Source organism: Columba livia, chromosome 28 (assembly GCF_036013475.1).
Source record: "Columba livia isolate bColLiv1 breed racing homer chromosome 28, bColLiv1.pat.W.v2, whole genome shotgun sequence".
Classification (NCBI taxonomy): domain Eukaryota; kingdom Metazoa; phylum Chordata; class Aves; order Columbiformes; family Columbidae; genus Columba; species Columba livia.
This window is the reverse complement of record NC_088629.1, coordinates 1,378,721-1,406,621: the sequence shown is the minus strand read 5'-3', so window position 1 is coordinate 1,406,621 and position 27,901 is coordinate 1,378,721. Positions and strand designations below refer to the sequence as shown.

Genomic DNA, 27,901 nt, shown 5'->3' with positions numbered 1-27,901 from the left:
GAGGGGCGTCACCGCTGTGTCCCCCCCCACCCCCCACCCCCCACCCCCACCCCCCCCCATCCATCCCCACCCCCCCCCCAACGCCGAGCCGCCGGGACCCCCCCCCTTTTTGCACGTTTTATTGTGGTTGTATCCATATCATACACACGAGGGCACACGGACGAGGACGTGACGACTTCCACAACACCCATGGCCAGGCGGGTTCGCTTCCCCAAATTTGGGGCTTTTTTTGTCCTTTTTTTTTTTTCTACACAATGTACAATTTTTTTATTATTTTTTTATAGTTTTCATCCTTTTTTTTCCTTTTTTTTTTTTACCATTTTTTTAACCATTTTTTATCCATTTTTAATGTGTCAAGAAATAGCTTATATACACGAATGAGTCCTTGTTATAACATTTCGGCAGCAATACCATAAGCCAACAAAGGGCGGGGGGGGGGGGGGGTTTTGGGGGGGGGGTTTGGAGGTGGGGGGGTACGCCTTTGGAGGACCCAAAAAACCAATTAAAACACCCCAAAAAAAACACAATTAAACCAAAATTAATAATAATAATAAAGCATCTTCCCAAGCGGATCTACCCCTAAGCGGTAAAAGAAAGCGCTGGGGGGGGGGCGGGGGGGTTAATGGGGGGGGGCGGTGGGTTCAGGGGGATTTGGGGAGGGGGGGGGGTGGGGGATAAAAGGGTCCCCGTGTCCCCCCCCCATATGGGGTGAATTCACTTATAGCACCATGAAGTCGGCGTCTCGTTGTCCATGGGTCCCCCCCCGTGGCCCCCCCATGGGCAGTATTGCACTTGTATATGGTGTGGGGGTTTTTCATCATTTTTGTGTGGTTTTGCCTTTTTTTGAAGGGAGTTTTGTGGTTTCGCTGCGGGATGGGGTGGGGGGGGGGCGCACAACAAAAGGCCCTTTTGGGGGGGGGGCAAGCTGATTAGTAACAATAAAGAAACCAACTAATAAGCAAAAGCTCGGGTTGGTCCAACGATTCCTCAGCGGGGGGGGAAGGGGAAAAGGGTCTCAAAGGACCCCGGCATCCGGGGGGGGTGGGGGGGGCGCCAGCTAAATAAGGTTAAAACCAAGAAAACCCACAAAAATATATATATGTGTGTATATACGTCGCTATGCTGCACGAGCTTAAAAAATGCAAATGTTTAAGTTTTCATTTTAAAATTTTAAAATTTGAAATTTTGAAATTTTAAATTTTGAAATTTTAAAATTTCAACATTTCAAAAGTTCAAATTTTAAAATCCCAACATTTCAAATTTTCACGTTTTAAAATTTCAACATTTCAAAATTTCAAGTTTTAAAAATTCAACATTTCAAAACTTCAAATTTAAAATTTTCAACATTTCAAAATTTCAAGTTTTAAAATTTCAAAGTTTAAAATTTCAAAATTTCAGAAATGTCACAATTTCAAAATTTTGAAAAATGTCCCAAATTTCAGATTTTGAAAATGTCCAAAATTTCAAATTTTAAAATTTTGGAAATGTTCAAAATGTCACATTTAAAAGTTTTGAAATTTCAAATTTTGCATATGGTCAAAAATTCACGTTTAAAAGTTTTGGAATTTAAAACTTTTAAAATGTTCAACATTTCAAACTTAAAATGTTGAAAATGTTCAAAATTCCAAATTTAAAATGTTGAAAAGAGTCATTTTTGAAAATGTTCAAATTTTCATTTAAAAATTTTGAAATAGAAAATTTTGAAAATGTTCAAAATTTCAAATTTAAAATTTTGAAAATGATCAAAATTTCACTCTTAAAATTTTTGAAACAGAAAATTTTGAAAATGTTCAAAATTCCAAATTTAAAACTTTGAAAACGGTCAAAATTTCACACTTAAAATTTTTGAACTAGAAAATTTTGAAATGTTCCAATTTCCAAATTTCAAATTTTGAGAATGTCCAAAATGTCACATTTAAAATTTGGAAAACGGTCAAATTTTCAAATTTCAAATTTTTGACGTTTAAAATTTGGAAAATGTTCAAAACTTCACATTTAAAATTTTTGAAACGTGAATTTTTGTAAAATGGTCCAGAAGCAAATTTATCATTTTGAACTTTTCCAAACTTTTAAAATTTGACAATTTGGAAAATTTCCAATTTGGAAATGGTACCAATTTCCACAGAAATGGGGTTTGGGCTCCAGGGCCCCCGGGGGCGAATCGGGGCCCCCATGGGGGGGTTAAGTGCTCATTGAACTGGGGGTGTCCCCATTCCAGGGGGTTTTTGGGGGATAGAACCCCCCCCCCCTAAGCTGGCGCTTCAAATTGCACAAGAAAATTCTAATTGGGGGCGGGGGGGGATTAATTAATTAAAAAATATATAATAATAAAAAACCCCAAACACAAAATTCCTTCGGGGCAAAGCGCCGGGGGGCGGGGGGGGGTGGGTTTGGGGGTATTTTGGGTGCTGGGGGGGGACGGGAAGGGGGGGGGGGGGCTGTTAGTGTGGAGGTTTAAGTGCAAATCAAGCGGTTTTCATTTCTCAGACTTGTTTTCTTGCTTTGGGTTCGTTCCCGCCGGCCGGTGACCCCCCCCCCCATCCCCCCCCACCGCGTCCCCATCGCTGCCACTGTCCCCAATGCATCGGGGGGGTATGGGGGGGACTCACCAAGGCCACCAGTCGCTCCCAGTCCGCACTGGGGGGGTCCCCGGGTGGCACCGACACCCCCTTGGGTCCATCCCGTAGCCAAAAGGGGGGTCCCGGTAGCATCCCCCAAACAGGGGGGGCGGCGTCTCGCGGCTCCGTGCGGCGAAGCGGGGGGGGGCGGCCCCCCCCAATCCAGGCTCCATCGCCCCCCGATTCCCCCTTAAAAAAAAACCAGAGCGGGTGCCCTAAAAAGTCTCTAGAAAAGGGAAAAAAAGAGGCAAAAATAAAAAGTTGAACCATCCGTATAGCGAGGGAAAAAAAAAGGCGGGGGCGGGAACGGAACACAACACAATGAAAAATTCTATGGTTTGGCGTTACAAAAAAGTAGCATAAACCAAGCGGGACACACGGAGAGCGCTGAGCGCCAGCGGAGCCGTTCTGGAAGAAGTGACCTCTCGCTGCTAGAGAAACCCAACGAGTGAAGGGTTGGAAAAGGAACTGTTGAAGGTCTCAAATGGGCTTTTTTTTAACATTTCTTTTGTTTTTTTTCGCTTTTTTTTTGTGGTTTTTTTTTCGCGTATTTTTGTGTCTGTTCTTCCCCGTGTGCGGCGGAGGCACCGGTACAGGCACGGCATGCGACGGAGGCGGGGAGGGCGGCGGGGGGGTCTCAGCAGGCGTTATTTCTGTCCGCTGATGGACTGCGATATAGAGCGGGGGGGGATCATATCCAACAGGTATTCGCGCTGCCGATCCGCCAAACTCGACGCTTTGTGGCCTCCGATCCCGGCGTTCAGGTAGGCGATGTTAACACCTGGGGGAAGACAGACAGAAGTCACCTCCAGAGCATCGTCGTGCGGCGAGCGCGGCACGTTCCCAAGGGATAATTTAACGCAAAACCATAAAACCGGATCAATTATAGTTGGAAGAGACTCTCGGGGTCATAACCCAACTCTGGCGCTGAACATGTCCTGAGAACCTCATCTGTGTGTTCAACCCCTCCAGGATGGCGACTCCAGCACTGCCCTGGGCAGCCTGTTCAACACCCACAGCCCTTTGGGGAGAAATCACCCCAAATTTCCACCCTCAACCTCCCCTGGCACAACTTGAGGCCGTTTCCTCTGCTCCTGGCGCTTGTTCCTGGGGAGCAGAGCCCGACCCCCCTGGCTCCAAGCTCCTTTCAGGCAGTTCAGAGATCAGAAGGTCTCCCCTCAGCTCCTGTTCTCCAGCTGAACCCCCAGGTCCCAGGTCCCCCAGGTCCCAGTGGCGGCAATAAATCCCCCTTCCCGAACCGCAGTCGCGGTGCCGGGGGCCGTTACCTGGCATGCCGAGGAGCCCGCCCGCCACGGAGAGCTGCGGCGCCTGCGCGAAGTTGGAGAGCATGGAGCGGGCGGAGGTGGGGATGCCGCGCTGCAGCGTGCCCTGCGGCTGCGGAGCCTGCGGAACGGGAGGACAGGGCTGGTTGGAAGGCAGCGGGATGGCCCCGGGGGGGAAACATCGCTCGTGGGGTTTGGTCCGTAAGGGTCGCTCACCTGCCGGAGCGTGTGGTGCCGCATGATGTTGTCCTGTTTGCTGACGCTGGAGACGGCGGGAGCCGCGGTGGGGGACAGGGCTGCCTGCTGCTGGAGCCGCTGCTCGATCTCCTGGGAGAGAACCAGAGGCATCCTCAGAGACACACGGTCACTTGGTTGGAAAAGAGCTTTAAAATCACGGAGTCCAAGCATTAACCCACCCTGAGAACCTCATCTGTGTGTGTTTAACCCCTCCAGGATGGCGACTCCAGCACTGCCCTGGGCAGCCTGTTCAACACCCACAGCCCTTTGGGGAGAAATCACCCCAAATTTCCACCCTCAACCTCCCCTGGCACAACTTGCAGCCATTTCCCCAGGTCCCTCAGTCTCCATCACATTGTGCTCCAGCCCCTCACCAGCTCCGCTCCCTTCTCTCAACCTCCAGCATCTCAAGCTCTTTCTTGCCATGAGGTGATCCCGCCACCCCTGGGGCCGCTGTTTGAGCCCTGAGGTGGTTCTGGCGCTGCCATTCTGAGCCCTGAGGTGATTTTGGCGCCATTCTGAGCCCTGAGGTGATTTTGGCGCCATTCTGAGCACTGAGGTGATTCTGGCGCCACTTTGAGCCCGGAGCTGATGGCCCCAAACCGCCCCCAGGATTCGCGGTTTGTCCTCCCCATTGCGCAGGGGTGGTCACTGTCCCGGTCCCACCGGCCACACCGGTGCTGCATCCGCTTCTCACCAACAGCCCAAAGCCTCTTTTTGCCCTAGAACAGGCAGGTCCTGTTTATCAGCAGCCGGATTCTACTTCATGTTTAGTTTTGTGTTCTTTTTTCTTCAGTTCACAAACAACAATTTCTAGTTTATTTTACCCCGGGGCCTCTAAACAAGTTCTCCAACACCAATTTATCACGGGATTTCAGCAAATCCCCCCAATTCCAGAGATAAGCGAGTGGGCAGCAAGATGTTCAGTCGCATCCATGCGGGTTTGTGCCCGTTGCCCCTCGTCCTGTCGCTGGGCAGCACCGAACAATCTGGTGCATCCTCTGCCGCCCACCCTGGGGTATCGATCACATCATCGGGTCCCTCTCAGCTCCTCTTCTACAGCCTTTCCAGCCCCCTCACACTCTGTGTCCCCACACTGGGCTCTTCCCAGCAATTCCTTGTCCTCCTTAAACCGGGGAGCCCAGAACTGCTCCTGGTAACGCCCCATGCAGCAACTAACCCACCGAAAAGCCGCGGATGCAGAGGGAAGGGGAACTGCAGGTTCCCGGAGCCTGGGGAAGCAGCTCCAGGCTCCGCAGCCCGCGGAGGAGCCGTGAACTTGCCTGCTCCTGCTGCAAAGCTTTCACGAAGGCGTTTTTCAGCCGGTTAGTGTGCTCGGCCTTCAGCGCCTTCTTCTGGTTGGAAGTCATGCACTGCTCGCACAGGATCTTGCCGTTCTTCTCCTGCTTCCAGTGCGGGGTGAAGTCGGTGCGGCACTGGGCGCAGACGAAGGGCTCCACGCGCAGGAGGGACGCGCAGCTTTTCCCTGGGGATCGCCACGAAACGGGACGTTAGGTGGGAAAACGGGACCATTCCCCCCAGCCCCGTGTTCCCACACCACCCGGGAACGGCAGCGACGGGGCCGCACTGAGCCCCCCTAGAGCTGGGTAAGAGCAGGAGCTGTTCTCACAGCCTCCCAAGCCACGTGTTTGGCAAAATGACAGAATAGAATAGAACAGGTTGGGTTGAAGGGACGTTTAAAGCCCCCCAGTGCCCCCCTGCCATGACAGGGACATCGTCACCAGCTCAGGGTGCTCAGACCCCGTCCAGCCTGGCCTGGGGTGTCTCAGGGATGGTTCATCTACCTCCTCTCTGGGTACCTGGGCCAGGCTCTCACCACCCTCAGGGCAACAATTTCATTCTATCCAGCCTGAATCTCTTAATTTAAACCATCACCCCTTGTCCTATCACAACAGGCCCTGCTCAAAAGTCTGTCCCCATCTTTTAAGTCCAGAAAGGCCACACTAAGGTGTCCCTGGAGCTTCTCTTCTCCAGCTGAACACCCCAACCCTCAGCCTGTCCCCCCATTTCCATGTCCTTCTCTCCATGCCCACCAAGCGCTCGATCGAAGCCCCTCGGGAGGGGACTCAAAGAAGACAGGCAGTGGGGAGCACCACGAACACGGCGCTGGGGGAAACGGCCTCACCTTGGCTGTCGATAACGCTCTGCACCACCTCCTCCAGCCCCACCATGTAGATGAACTCGCTGTTGGCCGCGCTGGGTAGGAAATGCAGGAGGGGAGCGGGCGGTTTGGGGGGCGGGATCTCCAGCAGCGTCTTCTCCAGCTGTTTGCGCAGGGCGAGCTTGGCGGCCGCCTGCGAGTTGGCCGCGTCGTTCAGGGCGCTGGGGCTGGGGAGCGGAGACGAGACCCTGTTCACGCTGCCGGGCTGGATGTGAGACGCAAGGTTCATATAGATGGCTGAAGACGACGTGCGCTGGCAAGGAACAGAAGAACTTGATTGCTGGAGGGGAAGAGGAGAGGAGGATTAATACAGAAAATTAACACTAGAGCTCAGCGACTAAGCCAACCCGGATGAGCCAGATCGCCTTCTCGCAACCTTTCGGTATCATCTGCAAATGTTCCCCAAGTGACTTGGGGAGACAACAGGGAGCTCGTCGCGGCCCCTACATTAAGCCATCGGTGCTGAGGAGCCTCCGGTTCACTGGAATTTGGAGCAGCTCCGGGAATTCGGCAGGTTTTGGACCCAGCGTCGACACCAATTTCTGCTCACCCGCTCCCAATTCCCAGTTCCATCTTCCTGCATGAGCAGCTTTATTCCCCGTCCTCCGGTCGCTGGGATGTGCAGGAGCCTCTGGCACACGGCGGCGGCAAAGCACAAACACTTTGCCGACCCGAGGATGCAGCTTTCGACGGTTTTTAGTGATAAAAAGCCCTATTTCGGGGCCAGCTTGTCACCCGGCCCACCTGCTTCCCAGGGTACGAATGAACCCGCTCGGCGACTGAAACAGGGTCAGCTACCAAAGCTCGGGGGACGCGTCGTGTCGATGGAGAATAACACCCAGGAGATGAAAATAAAACTGGGGCAAGCTGATTGAAGGCTGCTAACGCTCGGCTGACGGGGAAAAAGGGAAGGAAAGGGAGGAAAGCGAATCCCAAAGCACTTAGTGGAATGCAGGCCCAGGAAAATCAATGGCAGAGCTGATCGGGGATGCAGATTTAAATAAGCAGATGATGAATAACACAAATGATGAATTAACACCAATGAACCTACAACCAATGAATTAACACCAATGAACCTACAACCAATGAATTAACACCGATGAACCTACAACCAATGAATTAATACCAATGAACCTACAACCAATGAATTAACACCAATGAACCTACAACCAATGAATTAACACCGATGAACCTACAACCAATGAATTAACACCTATGAACCTACAACCAATGAATTAACACCAATGAACCTACAACCAATGAATTAACACCAATGAACCTACAACCAATGAATTAACACCAATGAACCTACAACCAATGAATTAACACCAATGAACCTACAACCAATGAATTAACACCAATGAACCTACAACCAATGAATTAACACCGATGAACCTACAACCAATGAATTAACACCAATGAACCTACAACCAATGAATTAACACCAATGAACCTACAACCAATGAATTAACACCGATGAACCTACAACCAATGAATTAACACCAATAAACCTACAACCAATGCATTAATACCAATGAAACTACAACCAATGAACTAACACCAATGAACCTACAACCAATGAATTAACACCAATGAACCTACAACTCCTTTGTAAAAGTAGCTGGTTGGGGTTTCTTCCATCAAACACATAATTTGACAGTTGTTTAGATGCAAGACTTTCAGATTGCTGGGTTTATGTTCTACAGATTGGCACGATACCCTCGTTAGGACAGATTAAATGTCTTAACTGCTGACAAACCCTGGAAGTCGTTAAGAGGGGTCGTTAATGTGGGCCCGTGTGCCAAGCGTCGCGGCCCTGGACGAGGAACAGGGACCCGGAGAAAGGTTTGATGGCAGCGCCAGAGCGGGGACGCGTTATCACTCTTCTTCTCCATTTCCCATCTTCGCGTCCGACTTCCAAAAGTCAAACGAAGGGATCTAAGCGTCCTCAACTCCAGGGACCTCGGTGGCTCCGCAGAGTTTTCCCTTATTTCTCATTCCGTTCTTCCACACGGGTCAAGAACACCATCGGGACGCATTTCCACGCGACATCCTCACACCGAGCTCCACGCGGCGCTCAGACCCGCACAGCGTTTCCTATTTTCCCTTCTCGTTAATCCCACCGGGCGACAACGCCGGCGCCAAGCGAGGGACCTACCGGCTGGTAGTTGATGGCTGGATTCATGCTCGGCGTTGTGGTGCGGATGAGGCCGGGTTTAGGAGGAACGCGCTGCCCCTGGAGCTGGGCCGGGTTCGGGGCGATCACGCGCTGCGACATGAGCATATGGGGCAGAGTCGTGTTTGTGGCGGACCTAATGACGCTGTGACCCTGCGGAGAGACGACACGAGAAATGCATTTGGTGAGAGCTGAGGGGAAGCGGAACGCTGAGCTCCCCGTCTATGTGGAATTCAAGCTGCCTGCTGACACAAGACACCTCTCAGAGAACTTCATTTTCCCTCAAACTCTGAACTAATCACAGGAATTTTGCTGGGAAGGAGGCAATTAAATGGGGACAGGAAATGACCTTGTGTGCAGAACCCAAGCATGGGACACCAGACTGGTCGAATTGTGACCTCATACAGGTGTCTGTAACCTCACCGAGGTGTTTGTAACCTCATACAGGTGTCTGTAACCTCATACAGGTGTCTGTAACCTCACCGAGGTGTTTGTAACCTCATACAGGTGTCTGTAACCTCATCAAGGTGTCTGTAACCTCATACAGGTGTCTGTAACCTCATACAGGTGTCTGTAACCTCATACAGGTGTCTGTAGCCTATCCAGTTGTCTGTAACCTCATCCAGTTGACTGTAACCTCATCTGGGTGTTTGTAACCTCATCAAGTTGTTTGTAACCTTATAATGGTGTTTGTAACTTCATCCAGTTGTCTGTAACCTCATCCGGGTGTCTGTAACCTCATCCGGGTGTCTGTAACCTCATCCGGGTGTCTGTAACCTCATCCAGATGTGTGTAGCCTATCCAGGTGTTTGTAACCTCATCTGGGTGTTTGTAACCTCATCGAGGTGTTTGTAACCTCATCTGGGTGTTTGCAGCCTCATCCAGGTGTCTGTAACCTCATCACGGTGTCTGTAACTTCACTGAGGTGTTTGTAGCCTATCCAGGTGTTTGTAACCTCATCTGGGTGTTTGTAACCTCATCGAGGTGTTTGTAACCTCATCACTGTGTCTGTAACCTCACTGAGGTGTTTGTTGCCTATCTGGGTGTTTGAAACCTCATCAAGCTGTTTGCAACTTTATACAGGTGTTTGTAACCTCATTCAGGTGTTTGTAACCTCATCGAGCTGTTTGTAACCTCATCCAGGTGTTTGTAGCCTCCTCGAGCTGTTTGTAACCTCATCCAGGTGTTTGTAACCTCATCCAGGTGTCTGTAACCTCATCCAGGCGTTTGTAACCTCATCCAGGTGTTTGTAGCCTCCTCGAGCTGTTTGTAACCTCATCCAGGTGTCTGTAACCTCATCCAGGTGTCTGTAACCTCATCCAGGTGTCTGTAACCTCGTGTTTGGCCCCACAGAGGGGACGGCTCACCTGTAATGTCCTCAAGTTCTGAGGCTCGACGCCCTGAGCTCCGGGCCTGGAGGGCAGTTTGGACAGGCCCTGCTGTCCCACGTGCGCAGGCGACGGTTGCACGATAGACGCCGCGTTCTGCACAACCGGAGTCTGCATGAGAGAGAAAATGAGAAACGGCATCAGGGCTGGGCGCTCCCAAAGGAGAGGTGGCGCAGAACAAACCTCCTCCGCGTTATCCCCCGAAAATAAGACAGGGGCTTATAGTAATTTTTGCGCTAGGGCTTATTTTCAGGGGGTGTCTTATCATCATAACCCTGAATTCTATCGTGAATTTCTTGTGATTGTTTCCTTTTTGCCAACCCTTTTGAATGCAATTCTGCTTTTCCTGTTGAAGGGTCTGTCTGTCCTGCTGCACTAATTGTTAATTAATTGTATTTTACAAGCCTGGACACTGCTTAAATTGTCTTTTTTTAATGAGCTGTAACTAGGGCTTATTTTTGGAGTTGGGCTTGTGTTTGGAACATCCTAAAAAATCACACTAGGGCTTATTTTTGGGGTAGGGCTTATTTTCGGAGGAAAAGCATACATCAACTACTAATACTTCAGAGCTGCAGAAATGCATCCTGAGGGTGCCAAGCGCTGTGGGTTTGGTACAGAAGCATCACCCGGGAGCACAGAACGAGCGTGTCGCAAACGTGGGGTAAAAAGGTCCGAGAGGAGAGTCGGTGTTTGGTGTTGGCCCGTGACCGGGTGTCAGCGAGGCCGATTCCTTCCCCCCACCCCACCCAGCCCTCAGAGCTTCACCTTCTGCACCACGTTCTCCTTTTGCAGCTGACTTTGCCTCAGTTTCTTCAGCAACACCAGCCTGGCCTCCTCCAGCCGCAGCTCGTCCCGGAGCTGCTTGATGAGCTGCTGCCGCTCCTCCAGGCTCTTCCCCTGCGAAAACACCAAAAATCAGGCAAAATTCAAAAAGCTGAAACCCACCGCTGCGCCGTGAGGGTGAGAGGGGGTTGTAGCGCAAATAAGCGACGACGCGACGCGCGCAGAAGTTACGGCGCTGCTCAGAAACGCCCTCGGCAAAGGGAGCGGCGCATACCCCTCACCTTGAACATCTCCAGGTTCGCTGCTTTGAGTCTTTCCTCCATGCGAGAGCTGGAGCGGGGACTGGACGCCTCGTTGTCGGAGAGGACGATGATATCAGGCGAGGGGGTTAATCGGCCCCTGTCCTGGTCGCTGAGGAAGAGAAAGTAAAATAAAGGCTGAGTCACAATACAATTCCAGAGACCACAGCTCAGCACCGCGGCTTTGGGACGCACAACTTCCATCCTCCTTTTCCAGAACGGAAAAAGACTCCTTGAAAATACTTTCTTGGCCAGGGTTGTTGAAGTGAATGAATGTGTGATGCAAATCCCACCTGTGGGAGGAGCGGTTGGGCGTTGATAATTAATAATTAAGCAGAGAGAAATGAGCGTTGCCAGGTGCTGGATGAGAGGGGCGATACCTTGGCCCTGTATTGTTCAATACTCAAGATCATCGCTCCTCGCACGATGCTGGAGATGAGAACGAGGTGAGCAAACCAAGCCGTAAATCCCCATCATTGACATCAGTTTCCTTCTCCCTCCCATACGAGAAGAGGCGAGAGGGGCCGCGCCGGCGCGGCACACGGGACGGGCTCGCCCTGCCACCCTCCCGCTCCAAACGGACAGAAACGGGGTTCGCTGATAGGAATCAGGGCGCAAATCCCGAGAGCTGGGGGGAGGCCAAAGCTGCTCCTGTAGACTCGTCTCACCAACACTCGGGCAGCAGCTTTTCAGGAGCTTTCTTAAGCTCAGCAGGAGGCACCGGGCGCAGGTTCGAGGGCGACTGTCCATGCACCTGCATCAAATCCGGCCCCCGGTTAAATAAAGGAACTTCTGTCGGTGCTAAGGAAAAGTCCTGGTTTAACGAGAGCCTCCTCCGCTCTGCCACCAGATTGTTGCGGATTTAACACTAAACGGATGGATGGAGGGAGAGTAAAACTCCATCTGGTTTTGGGGTGGTGAAGGAAAGGAAAAACAAGGTAAGAATAGCACTGAACGCTTGCTGGGAAAGCAAAGGGACTTCCCAGACACCAGGAGCGCTCCCCAGGCCGGCAAAATGTCCGTTTAACGCCTCATTTGGGATCTCCAGCCTGGCAAAGCCCGGGATTAACAACAGGCAAAGCTCCAGACTCTGGTTATTTGGCACCTACCTCCTCCTGGCGCTCATATCCACCGGCTCGTCGTTAATGTTCTCCTTGCCCGGCCGCCCCGCGGTCCTGCCGTCCCCGTGCGGCCTCAGGCTCCCGTTGAGCTTTTCTTCATAGACTTTCACCCCGTCCTGCTTCACCGGGAGCTCGTGCGGCACCTCGATGCCCGCCAGGTCTTTCCTCTTGAGCAGCGCCAGCATCTTCAAGCGCTCCATGGCCTCGTGTCCCTCCATCTTCAGCCTCTTGGCCAGGACGTCGTCCCGATCGTCCGCTTGGTCCAGGCTCCGTTTCAAGAGGTTCAAGCGCAGCGCGTCTTCCGTCATTCTGTCCATCCTGCGGGGTGATATAAGGACGCGCGGTCAGTATCGCGGCTGCGGTTAGACCCGGTTTAACTCCCCCCGGGGAGCTCTAAGCCCGGCCTAACCCTCGGGGAGCACCGGCCTCCCCCGCGCCGTGACGTGCCGTAACCTGCACGTTTTTAATCCCGATCCTAAAGCGGCCCCGGCGGGAGTTTCCCAAGCGCCAGGAAAAGCGAGAGCGGCCCCGAGACCCCAAAAATGGAGCCGCCATCCCTTGCTCAGCATTAAAACACCGCTCGACGGGATCGACGCGAAATGGGAGGCGGAAAAATGCGGAGCCGTGTCGGGACGCGAGCGCGGGGTGAGCGAACGTGTGACGCAAATCCCACCTGCGGGACAAGCGGTCGGGCGTTGATAATTAATAATTAAGCAGAGAGAAACGAGCGTCGCCAGGTGCTGGATGAGAGGGGGCGATACCTCAGCCCCATATTGTCCAATACTTACTCAAACAGAGTATGAGATGGAAGACAAGGACGGAATCGTCCATACTCCAAGTCTAGATCTAAAGGTCGCCCCGTAGAGGTAAACCAGCTCAGCTCCTTCTTGCGCTGCCTGGGCTTAGTCTCAGGTTTTGTTAAGCCCACCTGCAGCGGTGCCTCCGACGCTTCATTCGCCGCTTTTGCACCATCAGCTTTTGCTTTTTGAGCTCCCGAAACACCCAAAATCCCCCAGCGCGGGGTTTTTCTCCTGGTTTACGCTCCGGGGCGACGGCGCAGACAGGATCGTCCGCCCACAGCTCCAGCTGCGCTAACGCCCCGTGGCCAAGAAATGCAGGGAAAGAGGGGAAAAGGAGCCCGGCCCAACCCCAACCTGTGCTGATAAGAAACCAAAATGAATAACAAGAATAAAAGGCGAGCGAGCTCCACCGGCAAACGGTGCAGGACCAGCTCGGCGAGGCCTTGGCGTGCCGGGGATGGCGGCAAATTACGGGGGGATAATTCGGAATGGAAACGTTTTGGGGAGAGATGGTAAAAATCCGAGTGGTTTTTTCACCTGGAAACTTGGGAATAATTCCACGTGTTCCGGGGAGAAAGATGAGGCCAAAACGGGCGGATTTGGGGCATTTCAGGCGAGCTCGTACGGCCCTTCCGAATTGAAATCAAGCCAAATTTCTGCCAGGAGAACGTTCTAAACCCACTATGATTCCACACCTCTTGAAATGCAGAACATCAATGTGGCGTGAAGGGGATGAACCACGGCGGAGAAAACTTATGGCAAGAAAAGGAATGCAAACCTGCCATAAAACATCTCCCATATTCTCCATATTCAGGGGGAGCGCCGCCAAATTCCTTCAACTCGCCCGGCTGGTCTCTCCGCAAAAAACGGCACGTCGACGGTAACCAAATATAACCGGGCAAGCACGGGCGAGACACCAAAACCGCCGCTTCCCGCCCCCGGCCTAACGAGTGACCCCGGGTTAAATCGAAGCTCAAATCGGGTTGTTTAAGACATGACGGGATGGCGAAAATTCTCAGGTCACCCCGCGGGTTCTTCTCATCAAAAGCAGCTTCGCGTTGATATATAACTTAAATATATTGTTTAATAATCCCTACATTACAGAGCAGATTTTGCCCCCTTTTCCTGTTGGATTTTAAACACCTTTCCAGAGAAACCAGCCGCGTTAAGTCAGGGGATAATTTGAAATACAGTGTTTTCCCAAAAATAAGACCTACCCCCAAAAATAAGCCCTACCCCAAAAATAAGCCCTACCCTGAAAATAAGACCTACCCCGAAAATAAGACCTAGCACTACTTTTCAGGATTTTTCAGGATGCTCGAAATACAAGCCCGACTCCAAAAATAAGCCCTAGTTCCAGCTCATTAAAAAAGTCAATTTAAATAGTGTCCAGGCTTGTAAATAAGCACAATCAATTGGCAATTAACGCAGCGGGACAGAGAGGGTTTGGAGAGTTATGATGATGTTCCAGAAGGTGACGATGTGATTGTATTTGAATAAGCGTCGGGGTTTTTTTTTGTTCAAGAATAATTGTTCATGGAAAAATAAGCCACCCCCCGAAAATAAGCCCTAACGCATCTTTTGGAGGAGAAAATAATATAAGCCGCTGTCTTATTTTGGGGGAACCAGGGTTGAGATGAACCACAAGACCAGCCTGGCCGTGTCCTCCCTGTTTTCTTGACGTTGGTTCTAGGAATCCAGAACTTCGGCCGCCAAACCGGAGCACACGCGGCACCATTGAATTGAATTCTCCATCAACGGGAATGCCTCGATATCAAAGGACGAGTCGCCGTTTCTTGGTGTGCGGATGCTCTTCCCGAAGACTTCGGGTCTTTAATTTTGACCCCCCAATCATCGCCAATACCCCGAATCTCTCTCCACATGTTTCCACGCTCAGGATATCACCGCGGTTTGAACCGGGTGTTCTCCAGCATCACCAGGTCCCCGAGCTCACCGTCGTTTTTGGTTCCCGGCGCCACGGACGCGCCGTTCCACGCGGGACGGTGGGAGGATCGGTCTGCGCCGATGCCGCGAAGCGTTTCGTTACCTTCAGCATCCTCTACACGCTCCTGTAGCTTGGGGCGGTTTCGCTTCCCTGGCTCTCGAAAGACGGGTTTGCCGTTCCCAGCCCAACAAAGCGGCAGCGACTGTTTGAAAAGCTGCAACGAGCGAGTCGGGCTGAAGAAATGAATATTATAGTGGGGAAGCGAGTATGGCGAGGGAGGGGATGAGTACGGCGAGGGAGGGGATGAGTACGGCGAGGGAGGGGATGAGTACGAGGGAGGGGATGAGTATGGCGAGGGAGGGGATGAGTACGGCGAGGGAGGGGATGAGTACGGCGAGGGAGGGGATGAGTACGGCGAGGGAGGGGATGAGTACGGCGAGGGAGGGGATGAGTACGGCGAGGGAGGGGATGAGTACGAGGGAGGGGATGTGCCCGGCTCACAACGTGCGGCCTGGACGGATAAATATCCTGAGGAAGGTGGGATGGAACAAGCACAATTTGGCAGCATCAGCACTTCATTTCAACTGGAGTTTACTCAGGGAAGCCCCAGGAGGTTCCACAACCCTTTCCCATCTTCCTTTTAGGGCTCCTCTGTTGTGTTAACCCGCTTTAGTTTTCCTCCGCTCCCGTTTCCAGGCTCGGAGCCTCCAGAGTTAATCGATGGGTTGCGATGAACAGGACACGCGGTCAAGATGAAAAGCGACACGAGAAAACCTGCCCGGTTGAGAAACGGCAGCGCCAGGAGGAAAATCCCCCGGCATGGAGCTCTCCCAGCACCAAGGCAAAGCTTCTCCGGCCACGCGGTTCCGGTGACACAAGGTGTCCCCAGTCCCACCAGTAACAACCAGTTTCTTTGTGCTTCTCCGCAAGGAGACACCGGGTGCCGCAGTGAAAGGGCCGCGCGTGGTTCTGTTGTTGTTTCTTCGAGATGTCGCCTTTAGAACCGCGTACCTTCCGCTGCAGGCGGCGTGCCGGCTGCCACGGGCCGGCCCGGAGCGGCGCAAGGAGCCGCAATAACCCGGTAGGTCCTTCTTGGAGGATGAAGCGCCAAAGGCAAATCATTCGGGATGCTCAGAGCGAGCGGGGATGCTCAAGGATTGATGAGGATGGTGAGGAAGCCGGGCTGGGAGTAACGGTGTTGTAGCGACCGCGCTGCACGTCACGGCGCGGCCAAAAATGGCGCGGGAGCAATAACATGCGTATCACCTGCACACGTGTCTATGGAGAGACAATCCGGCGGCAAAACCTGCGGAGGAAGGAGAAGCGTCGGACGGAAAGACACACGGTGAAGAGCGGGAGCAGCTCCGGTATCGGCCCGAGCGCCGGCGCCGAGAACCGAACGCGGCTCCGCCAGGAGCATCCTCAGCGCTTCGAGAAGGGTGGTTTTGTCGAATGATTAATTTCTCCTCTTCCCAAGCAGCCTAACGAGGCTCCGGCCGACGAGGACGCTGCTTCTCCCGCCTGAGGGGGAACAAGAGACCTGCAGAAACATCCCCGACGCCGACGCGGTCCAGAGCATCTCCCAAAAGGGCAAGATCACTTTCGGTCACCTCCGTCACCGAAAGGCCGCCGTCCTTCAGCCACCGGCACGCGGCCGGGAACGCCGATGACCGGGAAGCATCAACCGAGTGGTTTTTTCTCTTCCACACCGCCCGAGGAGAGCAGGGACGCGAACGGCGGAGCCGCCGTCCCACCGGCCACCGGCCCCAGTCACCGGCTCAGCGGCATTTCCAACTCCGGCTTAGACTTTGCGCCAGATTTGGGCCCAGCTCACCCAAAACCAAACAGTTTCAACCCCACCGGGACGAGACTCGGAGGCGACGCCGCAAAATAAAACGCGAGATACGCGAAATTCAGGAACATTTGAGGCTGCGTCAAACGAGCTGAACGAAGACAAATAGAACTGCAAGAGATTCGGCAAATCGCAGGTTCGGTTTCCAAACCCCGCCGTCCCCGCGCTGTCCGGAGCCGAACCCGCGTGCCCGTTGCCGCCATCTCAGTCCCTCAAATTAACAGCAGCAATTTAGATATTTAAAGTTGTTATGTCAATGGGATAAAAGGTGTTTTAAGCCGCGTTCCAGCAGGAGCCGAAGTCGCGATTCGATGCCCCGTGGATGCGAGATCCAACGCACCTGAGCGCGCTCGGCCCCAAACGCGCGATCCCCCCGTAAGTTTAATATCCACGGTGGGTTTTAAGGCGTTTAAGCCTGGGGATGGAATTGGGGAATTTAGGGCGCCCGGCACATGCACCGACCCGACGTCTTCGCTCCTATCCACGCCGAGAACAACCCGACGTCGACGTCGTAAACCGCGCTTCGCCGCGGCACACACACAAAATGGCTGTGCTCCCCAGACGAGCATCTCCGTGCAATCCCATTAAAAGGATAATCACCTCAAAAGGTAATTAGGACTTAACGGCTGGGAGAGACGGGCTGGTGCGAAAGCGAAGGGGGGATCGAATCAATAAAGCGCTATCGAATAAAGACACGCTGGTGGTTGAACGCGACGCTACGGGTTGTGAGTTGTCAAGAAATACTCCGGCGGGCTCGGGTTATTGCGAGAAACCCACCCGACGGCCCCGTGGAGGAATCTGACGCAGGTAAGGGAGGAAATATGTAGGGGGTGTCGCGCACGAGGCTTTAAAGCAACACACGGCCCTAAATCCAGCGCTAACAAAGAGCAAAGAGAGGCGTTGAAAGGTTCCCCGAGTGGGAAAGGAGTCGCTGGTAAGGCGGGGGGGTCTCGCCGCCGTCCAGAGGACCCAAAATAAGACAAAGGAAAGACGTGAGAAGACAAACCGTGCGGGTGGTCGCCGGTCGGTGAATTCTCGGCGTCGTTTCGGCGCAAACGCGTTCAAGGGTTTCGCCGTCGCGGCTCCCGCGTCCCCCCCCCGTGAGGAAGAAACGGTTCAAAACCGCCGTGGTCCGTACGGCCCCATCGCGGCTTCTCGGCGGTTACCGGGGGGGGGGGCGCAAAACGCGCCCCTCGCAGCGCCAAGCGCCGCCGGGTTTTGGAGCCTTAAGCTGGGCTTTGCAAGGCCGGAGCCCAACGGGAAAGGGGGATGTTTCCTCTCTCATCACCCCCTCCTAACTTCGCATTTTTAGGCAAGTTAATTGACGAAGGGGAGGTAATTACAGCACAACGCTCGTTAGGTTTCACCCCACCAACTCGTTTTCGGGTGGCGACGGGAGGGAGGAAAAAGACCATTCTGCCCCCCGCTTTTTTAAAGTAAACCCATAAAACGCCCCTTGAGCTTCAGGGGGAATGGGGAAAACGCTCCCCCCACCCCCCGCAAATGGAATTTGGGGGTAAAATAGAAGAGATATGAAATAACGAGGAGCACCGGGTTCCATCCTCCCCCGGCCCCGCGAGCGCGGATGACGCAGGTTCCCTTATATAACGCGATTTCCTCGACTGCGGCTCCGGCCTTTGTGCGCCGGGCGACCCCGCGCCCGTCAAAACACCCTGAAAAACCATTAATAACCATCGGCGTAACGAAACGGGGGGGTTGGGGGATGGGGGGGGCGACCATCGGCGCTCGGCTCGAAGGCGAAAATTAATTGGGATTTGTTCTTTGGAAAGCAATAAGGCAAACGGGGTGAATTCCGGAAGACGGCGCCTGCGGAGAGGTGGGTTTTTATTTTAAAAGAGGCGGGGGGGGGGGGAACCGCTCCCACCGAGAAATATATTTCTTATTGAAAATATTCTTTAAATAGCTAATTAGTTGTGTTAATTAATAGAAATATCAAATAGAAGCTTGGCGCCTGCTGGTAGAAAATCAAACGAAAGGCCGGGCTAATGAATACTTACAGGTACAATATCCCCGTCGCCTCCTTCTAGTTGTCAATTAGGGAGCACGAGGGGGGTTCCTGGGGGGGGGGGGCGGCCGAGCCGGGGGGTGCGCCCCCCCGTCCATGCCCCCCCGTCCGCGCCGCGCGCCGGGCGCTTCGCTGCCAATCATGCGCCGTACGGGGATATTAAACAAAAGAACGGGGGGATGCTCGCCTCGTACCCATGATGCCTCGCGGGGCAGCGAAACCAGGCGAAAAAAGGCAAAAGAAAAAGCAACAAAAACCCTCAATCCGGTCGCAGCCGGTTTGTAACCCCGGGATGGGGACTTATTTCACCACTTTTCATTTTTGGGTAATGTATTTTGTGGCGGCGCTGCCATGTCCGTCCCCCCCCCCCGCCCGCCCCGCCGCCACCACCCCAGCCAAGCAGCCCCTGGCCCCCCGCCAAACTTTGTCTTCATTCATGAGCTCCTGGGCCCCTGGTGGGATTTTAACCCTTTCGCTGCCATCAAAACCAGCGGTGGGGTGGCTCGGTGGTTTGGGTCCCACCCCCCCCCCCACCCCCAAAATCCTGCCACAGGTCACTGGATGGGGACACAGGGCCTGGTTTGGGGTGCCCGAATGGTTTGGGAGGTGCTGGCGCTGGGGGTTTGGTGGGTGATTGTCGCTGTGGCACCCAGCGGCGGGGACAGGGTGACACCTCTGGTTCTGTCCCTGTGTCACCCAGGGAAGGAGCCAGTGGGGGGGGGAAACGTGGGGACACCCCCAGTCCTGTCCCTGTGTCACCCAGGGAAGGAGCCAGTGGGGGGGGGAAAACATGGGGACACCCCCAGTCCTGTCCCTGTGTCACCCAGGGAAGGAGCCAGTGGCGGGGGGGGAAACATGGGGACACCCCCAGTCCTGTCCCTGTGTCACCCAGGGAAGGAGCCAGTGGGGGGGGAAACATGGGGACACCCCCACTCTGTGCCTGTGTCACCTGGGGAGGGGACACAGTGACACCCCCACTCTGTCCCTGTGTCACCAGCAAAGGATCCAGATGGGTTTGGGTGCTGGGGGGACACAGTGACACCCTCAGTCCTGTCCCTGTGTCACCAGCAAAGGAACCGGATGGGTTTGGGTGCTGGGGGGACATGGTGACACCCCCACTCTGTCCCTGTGTCACCCAGGGAAGGAGCCAGAGTGGGGGACAGGGTGACACCCCCACTCTGTCCCTGTGTCACGCAGGGAAGGACCCAGATGGGTTTGGGTGCTGGGAGGGACACGGTGACACCCCCAGTCCTGTCCCTGTGTCACCCAGCAGGGGGGACACGGTGACACCCCCACTCTGTCCCTGTGTCACCCAGGGAAGGAGCCAGCAGGGGGGACAGGGTGACACCCCCGGTCCTGTCCCTGTGTCACCAGCAAAGGACCTGGATGCGTTTGGGTGCTGGGGGGACACAGTGACACCCCCACTCTGTCCCTGTGTCACCCAGCAAATGACCCAGCCGGGGGGGCCACGGTGACACCCCCAAGTGACCCATTTGGGGTGCACAGAGCCCAAATTCCAGCCAATTCCCCCCAGCAAAGGGGACGCCCCGAAATCTGCAGGGGAGATAAAACCAGGGCTAAGGACGGCGCTCACAGATCTGAGGCCTCGTTAAGGAATTAACGAACTAACGCGCGCGTTGAGCATCCAGCTGATCCCCATCCATCCGACTCCAACGCGGTTGAGCCCACGGGCTTTGTAGAGACACCAGAGTGACCGAATTGGGTTTACTTACGCTGAAAAGAGAAACGAAACCAGCTCCCCACACCACGGCCTTTACCGGGACCAGTCCGGCCTAAAGCCCCATCAACCACTTGGGTCAAGTCTTTTCCAAAGCCCAGCTTAAACCCGGCTTTACCAAACGCAGGGCGGGAATTGGGCGTCTTGACGGGATCGGTCAAAATAACCAGGGAAACGGGAACCTTCCATTTTGGACCGCGAATTAAAAACCGGCGCTAATCAAAGGTTAACGAGCGCCAATTTGGAGAGACTCCCCGGTTGTAATTAGGATTAGTCCTACGTTTAATTTCTTCGCGGAGCGAGAAGCGACTGACTTACAAACTCCATCTTTCGCAGGCGGGTTTTACAGATTATCGAATGGTCTTCGGCAAATAAAACTATTTGCACAAATAACCGTGTAATGTATAAAACACGCGCTAACGAACGCGTATTCGCTCAACCCACGGGCTGCAGAAGATCCGGTAATTAACCAGTTGCGACGCCGCTCCCATCGCTGGTTCTACCCGAGTTTGCCTTTATTAGATAAAATGGAACAATTTCATTTACAAAGGGGGAAATAACTAATTAGGCTTTAATTATACGGTAGTTACTATAGATTTATAAACTAATGAGGTGGCGGTTTGGGCCCCAATAAGAATTATTTCCAGGCCGGGGCCACCGAAAATGTGCGGAGAATGATGAGAAATGGGTGTTTTTTAAGAGAACAGCTTCAAAACTTCCCAAAATCCTCAAGGAAACGACGCGTTTTGGGGTTTTTAGGGGAAAATGAGGTTGTTCCCTTCCGAGAAGGTTGGGAAACGGCCCTTCCATTGGGCGCCTTGACAATGTCACTCCGTTGCCGTTACCTTCACCGTAACGTGGGCCTGGTGACAAAGTCGATCCTCTTTTCATTTAAAATCATTCGAATTCATGTAAAAGCCGGAATTGAGACGGTTTTGCCTCGGTCGCGGGTCTGAAATGAGTTTTTCCACCCTGAGTCTGTGCGTTGATGCTCAGCGCAGCCTCACCAGCGTCCACAGGCCCTCACGGGTGTCCACTGGTGTCCACTGGCCCTCACCGGTGTCCACTGGTCCTCAACGGCATCCACTGGTATCTACCGGCCCTCACTGGTGTCCACTGGTCCTCAACGGCATCCACTGGTATCTACTGGCCCTCACTGGTATCCACGGGCCCTCGCTGGTATCCACTGGTGTCTACTGGTCCTCACTGGTGTCTACTGGCCCTCACCAGTGTCTACTGGCCCTCACCAGTATCCACTTGACCGCACTGGTATCCACTGGCCCTGACCAGCATCCATGGGCCCTCACTGGCGTCCACTGGTGTCCACTGGCCCTCACCGGTATCCACTGGTCCTCACTGGTGTCCACAGGCCCTCGCTGGTGTCCACTGGTGTCTACTAGCCCTCACTGGTGTCTACCGGCCCTCACCGGTACCCACTTGACCGCACTGGCATCCACTGGCCCTCACCGGCGTCCACGGGCTCTCACCGGCGTCCACTGGTATCCACTGGCCCTCACTGGTGTCCACTGGTGTCTACTGGCCCTCACTGGTATCCACTGGTCCTCACTGGTGTCCACTGGCCCTCACTGGCGTCCACTGGTGTCTACTGGCCCTCACCATTATCCACGGGCCCTCACTGGTGTCCACTGGTGTCTACTGGTCCTCACTGGTGTCCACGGGCCCTCACTGGTGTCCACTGGTGTCTACTGGCCCTCACTGGTGTCCACTGGTGTCTACTGGCCCTCACCGGTATCCACTTGTCCTCGCTGGTGTCCACTGGTGTCTACGGGTCCTCACTGGTGTCTACCGGCTCTCACTGGTATCCATTGGCCCTCACCGGTATCTGCTTGACCCCACTGGTACCCACTGGCCCTCACCGGTACCCACTCGACCGCACTGGTACCCACTGGCCCTCACCGGGATCCACCTCATCGGGCACCAATTCCTTGTGATTTCTTCACCTTGTCACGGTGAAACATCAACGGGCATCGAGGAGGAGATGAAACCGTTTCCAACCCCTCACACCTCCCGCTCCGTCCTCCATCCCGCGCGGCTCCTGCAGGATGGTTACGGCCGGAGCGGTAAAACACCACCGGGATGCTCATTTAATTGAAATTTCGGCTCCTTTCACAAGGACCCATCCTCTGGGTGCTTCTGTTTCCAGGCTGAAAAGGCCTTTGACGAAGCGCCAACAATAGCGGCTTTTATGCCGCTCCGTTTCCCGAATCCGATTCATTATCTGCAGGTGATCCGGCGCTGAATCTCCCCCCGTTCCCGGCTGATTAAGCCCAAAGTCACTGTTTTCTCCTCGTCGACGTTTTTGCGGCGATTCCGATATATAAGACACAAAAAAGGGCGGCGAGGAGCTCCGGGGTGGTAATGGGGAGTAAGAAAGAGGCGGCCGGGCGGGAAAGGGGGATGCGGTGGCTCCGAGTTCATTTCTTGGGAAAGCTTGAGTTTTAAAGTCACTTGGGACATGGGACCTAAAGGAGCAGGGGGAGAGTTGGTCCTAAACTAAGCAGCAAAATTGGGGAATGTCCCCCAAACGGGTGAATTTAACCCCACGGGACGGCGGGTTGAGGGTGAAGCCAGAAAACCCGGTGAAAGCGGCACGAAAGCTCCTTTAGAATCAAACACCATCCAATGAGCGATAAATGTCGTTGAGGAGGAGAAAAAGATTGAATTACCGCAGTTCTATCAGATTTTAAACTCAACATCCCGCTCCTTCCCAAAAACGGGGGGTCCAGCACCAAATCCCCTCCTCTCCGTGGTGATTTGGACTTTTCTTCCTTCTCCATAGCAAGATGATGAGCAGCAGCTTCGGTCTAACAATAGGTATTTCTTTAAACATTTTGGTACAACCGGGAGACGATTCCCCGAGGGAAGTTTTTAAACCAGCCCTAAATTGCCGTTCGATACAACCGGTTTGAATGATTTCACCAAACACGGAGCAGAAAAACCTCCACGGGGCGAAGCTGCCGGTAAAACAAGTAGAATTAGCGCAAAAACGCCGGCGCAAGGGGAAAGGAACCAAACAGTCCCACTGGGGAGGAGGAAGCGAAGAGCCCAAGAGTTGCCGATGGTCCAACCAAAGTCCAACCAAAACCAGCGCTAAAATTCTGCACGAACACCCCAAACGGCCACGTGGTCACCGGTGATTTACGACGCGTCCTGGGTGGGTTACGGCAAACTGCCGTCGCCGCAATTTACCCCAATTTCGGCGAAATACGGCGAGCGAAAAGGCGGCCGAGCCAGAAGCGCCGCGTTCCCAACTGGTTTGGCCGAGGAAATCGGGGATGTGGCGTTTTGGTGAAGCCGTTCTGTTAAAAACGAGGCTCTTGGTGGCTTTTCCGATGGCGCCGGACGCGAGTCTCAAGTTGAGAATCAGGGGCTTTAATACCAAGTGGTGGCATTTTACCATAGTTGATTTTATTCCGCTCAAACAGCGACCCCGGTGCCGACAAAAGGCAAAACCAAGACCCACCGCGGCGCAACGAGTTCTCTAGTTCATCAAAGCCAATTATCCCTCGGAAAAGCCAAGTAAAGCGTTAAAAGGTGAAGTGTCGGCGGGAGGATTTGGGTTGTTTCTCTCCTTTCGGTCCCATCCTGATGTCGCTAATTCAGGGAAGCGAGTTACACCCAAAGCGCCGCGTCGGGGTGAATTTTGGGGTGAAAAAGCCAGTTTTAGTCTCCGGTGAGAGGCGTTTCCAACGTGTCGCGGGTTGAAGGACGCGCTTGCATTGGTTTCCTCATCGGGAGAAACGGGAATGGTTCCTATTCCCCCAAATCGTCATCTTCGGTGACCAAGACCCCGTTTCCAAACCGGAGCATCGACCGGGATGAAGGATTAGGATTTAAATGGTTATTCTTAGTTTATCAAAGCGCACGGCTTTGAAGCTGCGGCGTCCTCTGCGACGACAAGACGGGTTTAGGTCAAGCCTAGTCTCCGAGAAACGGGATCCTCACCTTCATTCTCTGAGATTGCCTGAAAATTAAGCCTAAATCCAACATATTGGGGAAAAACAGCGGGCGGTTTGAACTTACGGTCGCTACAACTTCCCAGCAGAACCGCGGCCACGCGACAGGATCCAGAATGAGTCGTTTTAATCCTCCCGTCGAAGCTCAATAATCCCGGGTTTGGGAGGGTTGAGAGCGAGTAATTAGCGGTGATATCCCAAATTTATATGAAAATCATAGAGAATAAGACAAATCCCAGCGCCGCAGCGTTTTCCTCAACACCGATGGGTGTTGCAAAGATAAACCAAACCCATCCAACTTGGGATAAAGGGGAGAAAGGCGGGTGCGGGTTTTATTCCTCTCCATCTTCCAGCGGTTGATCCAGCGCCGTAAAACTCCAGCAACATGTGGCACGGCCTGATAGGTTGAGTTCTGGCTATAAATCTCAGCCGCCTCGCGCCGGTCTCGTTAAAAAGTAGCAGAATTGTTTTAAAAAGGCCCAATTTTGCCAAAGTGGTTTAAAAAATGAGTGGTTTTGAGGAGCGAGCGGTGAGAAAAGGTTCGTTGTGAGTGGGGCGCAAAAAGGCTCACGCTCCTAAAAATGGGGGAGTTACTTGATACGGGTTGGGAGAGCGGGTTGGGAGCGGGGAAAAAAGGGCAGAATTCAATTAAAAGGGAATTGATAAGAAAAGAATAGGTTCAGCGCTTGATTTTGAGACGTAGAACGGACCAGGAAGCTGCTCGGTGAATGAATCCGTGGAACTCATCCCGTTTAAATGGATCCTGAGGGGGAAATATGGGTGGAAAAGCGGCTTTTGCGAGGTGAATTGGCTCCGCCGGGTGGGTATTTCTGCTCCGGGCCCCCCCCCGGGCGCTGGGGAGGGGGCGGCGGGAGCGGGATGCTCCGAGGAGGAGGAGGAGGAAGGCAGCAAAGATGGATGCTCCTGTCAGCGCGTCACGCTCGCTCTCCCGCGGCCTCGTGACCAGGAAAAGCGCCCGAGCGAAGGTGGCGGTGAGAGCTCCAACGGCTCGGAAAGCAGGTCGGGGGTTCCCCCCCCCCTCACCGAGACGCGGGTGTTTTGGCTCCTCGAACCGCCGGCTCCGGTGATGGAGAGAAAGCAAGGCGAGCGATTGCGGGCACGTTCCTAAATGGATCCCCCCGCCGAGCCCGCGGCCACGTGAGGCGGAACCGCGGCCGTCCCCGGTGACAGGAGCCGCTTCAAACCGGCATTTCGGGGGGCGGGGGGCACCCCAAACGCAACCAGCCCGCGGCACAACCCTTAAAATAATCCCTCGAAACCGGCGTCCTCTCGAACCGCTCGTTGTTCCAATCCTACCCCCCGAACCCCGAGACATAAGAGGCGGAACCCCCCCGCGCCGTACCCCAAAATTCCTGCTCCGCCCCGGCAGCGGCCGAGCTTCACCAAATTTAAATAACAATTAAAATCAACCCGTTTTTTGGGGGGGGCGGTTTCAGCGAACGGGTCCCATCGCATCCTCGCTCGCACAAACCTCCTCCCTTCCTCTCGCCGCCCCCCCGCCATCAAACAGCCCCTTCTTCCCATCCAGGCACCTTAAATGGCTCCGACGCTCGGTGTTTTTGGGAAATGGAGCACGGGGGGGGGGAATTGAGCCCACACAGCTCCCCAAAACGCCTCTGCCCCCCCCAAACCGGCGTTTTCATCCCCCCCCCGTGGCAAAAGGGGTGTGGGCAGCGCCGGCACATGGACAGAGGCAGCTCTGGATCTCGCTGCACGTTAAGCAGAGATGGGGAAGTTTTGCCTTCCCGGTCCCCCCCCCCGGGTTTGAAGCAGCATTGGGAAGGGGGGGGGGGGTAAAATCAAAATGAGGTGGAATCCGGCGGGGCAGAAAATCTGGTTCGGCACCCGTGAGCGAGTTGATCACCTGTTCCCATCATCAACGAGGGGAAGGGGAATCGCCCCCGAAACGCAGCACGAGAGGAGCGAACAAAGGGGGTGTCCCCTCCGGGTGACCCCCCCCACTGCCATGGGGGGCACATCCATAGCTCGCCAGCACTCCCCACAAAACGGGGACACCCCAAAGGGAGGGGATGGCAATGGGGGGTCCCCAATCTGCCTCAACACCCCCCCCCCAGATGTGCGGAGAGGGGGTGGCCCCCCCTCCCCACGGACCCCCCACGCACAGCAGGTTTGCAGCCTGCGCCCCCCCCCCCCCCCAACCACCCAGCCCTGCGGGAAGAGCCAACACCCCGTTTTACCACGGGGGATCCCCACCCTCCTCGCCCATTCCCGAGGGCTGGGCCGGCCCCTTCCACCCCCAACCCCTGGGGCTCTGCCCCCCCAACCCCTGGGGTTGGGGTTGGTTCGCTGTCCCCCCAAATCTCCCCCACAAGGGACGCGGTGCCAGCACAGCCCCACAAACCCTGAACCCCCAAATGTCCCCAACCAGGTGAGCGCCAGCCCCAGAATTTCGGGGTTCTGCCCCCCGAATTCTGCAGCTCTGCCCCCTCTAGAATTCCGGGGTTCTGCCCCCCGAATTCTGCAGCTCTTACCCCCTCAGAATGCCAGGGTTCTGTCTCCCAAATTCTGGAGCTTTGCTCCCCGAATTCTAGAGCTCTGTCCCCCTCAGAATTCCAGGGTTGTGTCCCCAGAATTCTGCAGCTGCTCTGCTCTCAGAATTCTGGGATTCTGCCCCCCCATCCCCGCCCCCAGAATTCCGGGGTTCTGCCCCCGCAACCCCTCGGTTCTGCCCCCGCAGAATCCCGGGGCTCTGCCCGCCCGAACCTCTTGGTTCCGCTCCCCCTTTCCCCGCAATCCCGGGGTTCAAACCCCCGCAACCCCTCGGTTCTACCCCCCCCTCCCCGGAATTCTGGGGCTCTGCCCCGCCGCAATCCCACAAAGGCACAACCCCCCCACCCTGCGCTCCGCTCCCCTCAGGGGCAGAACCCCTCCAAGGCCGCGGGCGCTTCCCCCCGCGAACGCCAAACATCCCCCTCAGCCCCCGCGGCCACTACCGGGCCCTGCCCCCCCCACCGCCGGGCCCTGCCTCCCCTCCCCCGCACCCCTCACAGCCGGGCCCGGCCCCCCCGCCCCCGCAGCCCTCACCTGGCGCGGGGGGCGCCGCCCTGGGGTGCGGGGGCGCCGGTGGGGTCCCTGAGGCCGAGCCGGGGCCGGGCCGGGCCGGGCCGGGCGGGCGGAGCAGACGCGGCGCCGCAGCCACCAGCCGCCGCGGAGCGCAGCCGGCACCACCACAAACAATGCCGCTGATTGGGCAGCTGCCCCGTCGCTCTCGCCCCGCCTCCCGACCCCAGACGCGACGCCCATTGGCGCGGCGCGACGACAGACGCCGCGTCTCACCAATCCATCCCTCCGGTCGCCCCGTGGGACCCACCCCGCGCTTCTTATTGGCGGGTGGGCGCGAAGATTGGCGCGACGTCCCGCCAATGGCAAGCCGCCGGGCTTCCCCGCGGGGCGCCTTTAATGGGTCCCTGAGCCTGGACATCCGGGCACCGCCG

At 54.9% G+C, this 27,901-nt stretch overlaps 1 protein-coding gene across 4 annotated transcripts; it reads right to left on the bottom strand.

Moving 5' to 3' along the window:
• Nucleotides 1-257: 257 nt before the first annotated feature.
• GATAD2B (GATA zinc finger domain containing 2B) lies at nt 258-27,649 on the bottom strand. 4 transcript variants are annotated; one of them, XM_065043028.1, is made up of 11 exons: nt 27,492-27,649; nt 12,076-12,405; nt 10,949-11,078; nt 10,650-10,781; nt 9,864-9,995; nt 8,479-8,649; nt 6,285-6,600; nt 5,422-5,624; nt 4,118-4,228; nt 3,905-4,022; nt 258-3,399 (listed from the first exon to the last, which is right to left on the bottom strand). In XM_065043028.1, the coding sequence occupies exons 2-11, from the start codon at nt 12,402-12,404 to the stop codon at nt 3,266-3,268; spliced, it is 1,776 nt and encodes a 591-aa protein (XP_064899100.1). In that variant the 5' UTR covers nt 12,405; nt 27,492-27,649; the 3' UTR covers nt 258-3,265. The 4 variants fall into 4 exon arrangements, with proteins under 4 accessions (XP_064899100.1, XP_064899102.1, XP_064899104.1 ...); XM_065043030.1 differs by lacking the exon at nt 27,492-27,649 and adding an exon at nt 18,703-18,848; XM_065043032.1 differs by lacking the exon at nt 27,492-27,649 and adding an exon at nt 17,691-17,719.
• Between the last annotated feature and the right edge of the window lie 252 nt (nt 27,650-27,901).

Excerpts from the sequence above, each read along its gene's own strand:
- GATAD2B (XM_065043028.1), bottom strand. The coding sequence starts at position 12,404 with ATGGACAGAATGACGGAAGACGCGCTGCGCTTGAACCTCTTGAAACGG. Across the intron at positions 10,782-10,948 it reads CGAACCTGGAGATGTTCAAG|GGGAAGAGCCTGGAGGAGCG; the intron begins GTGAGGGGTATG and ends GTGTTTTCGCAG. Across the intron at positions 8,650-9,863 it reads AGAACTTGAGGACATTACAG|GGTCACAGCGTCATTAGGTC; the intron begins GTGAGCCGTCCC and ends GTCTCTCCGCAG.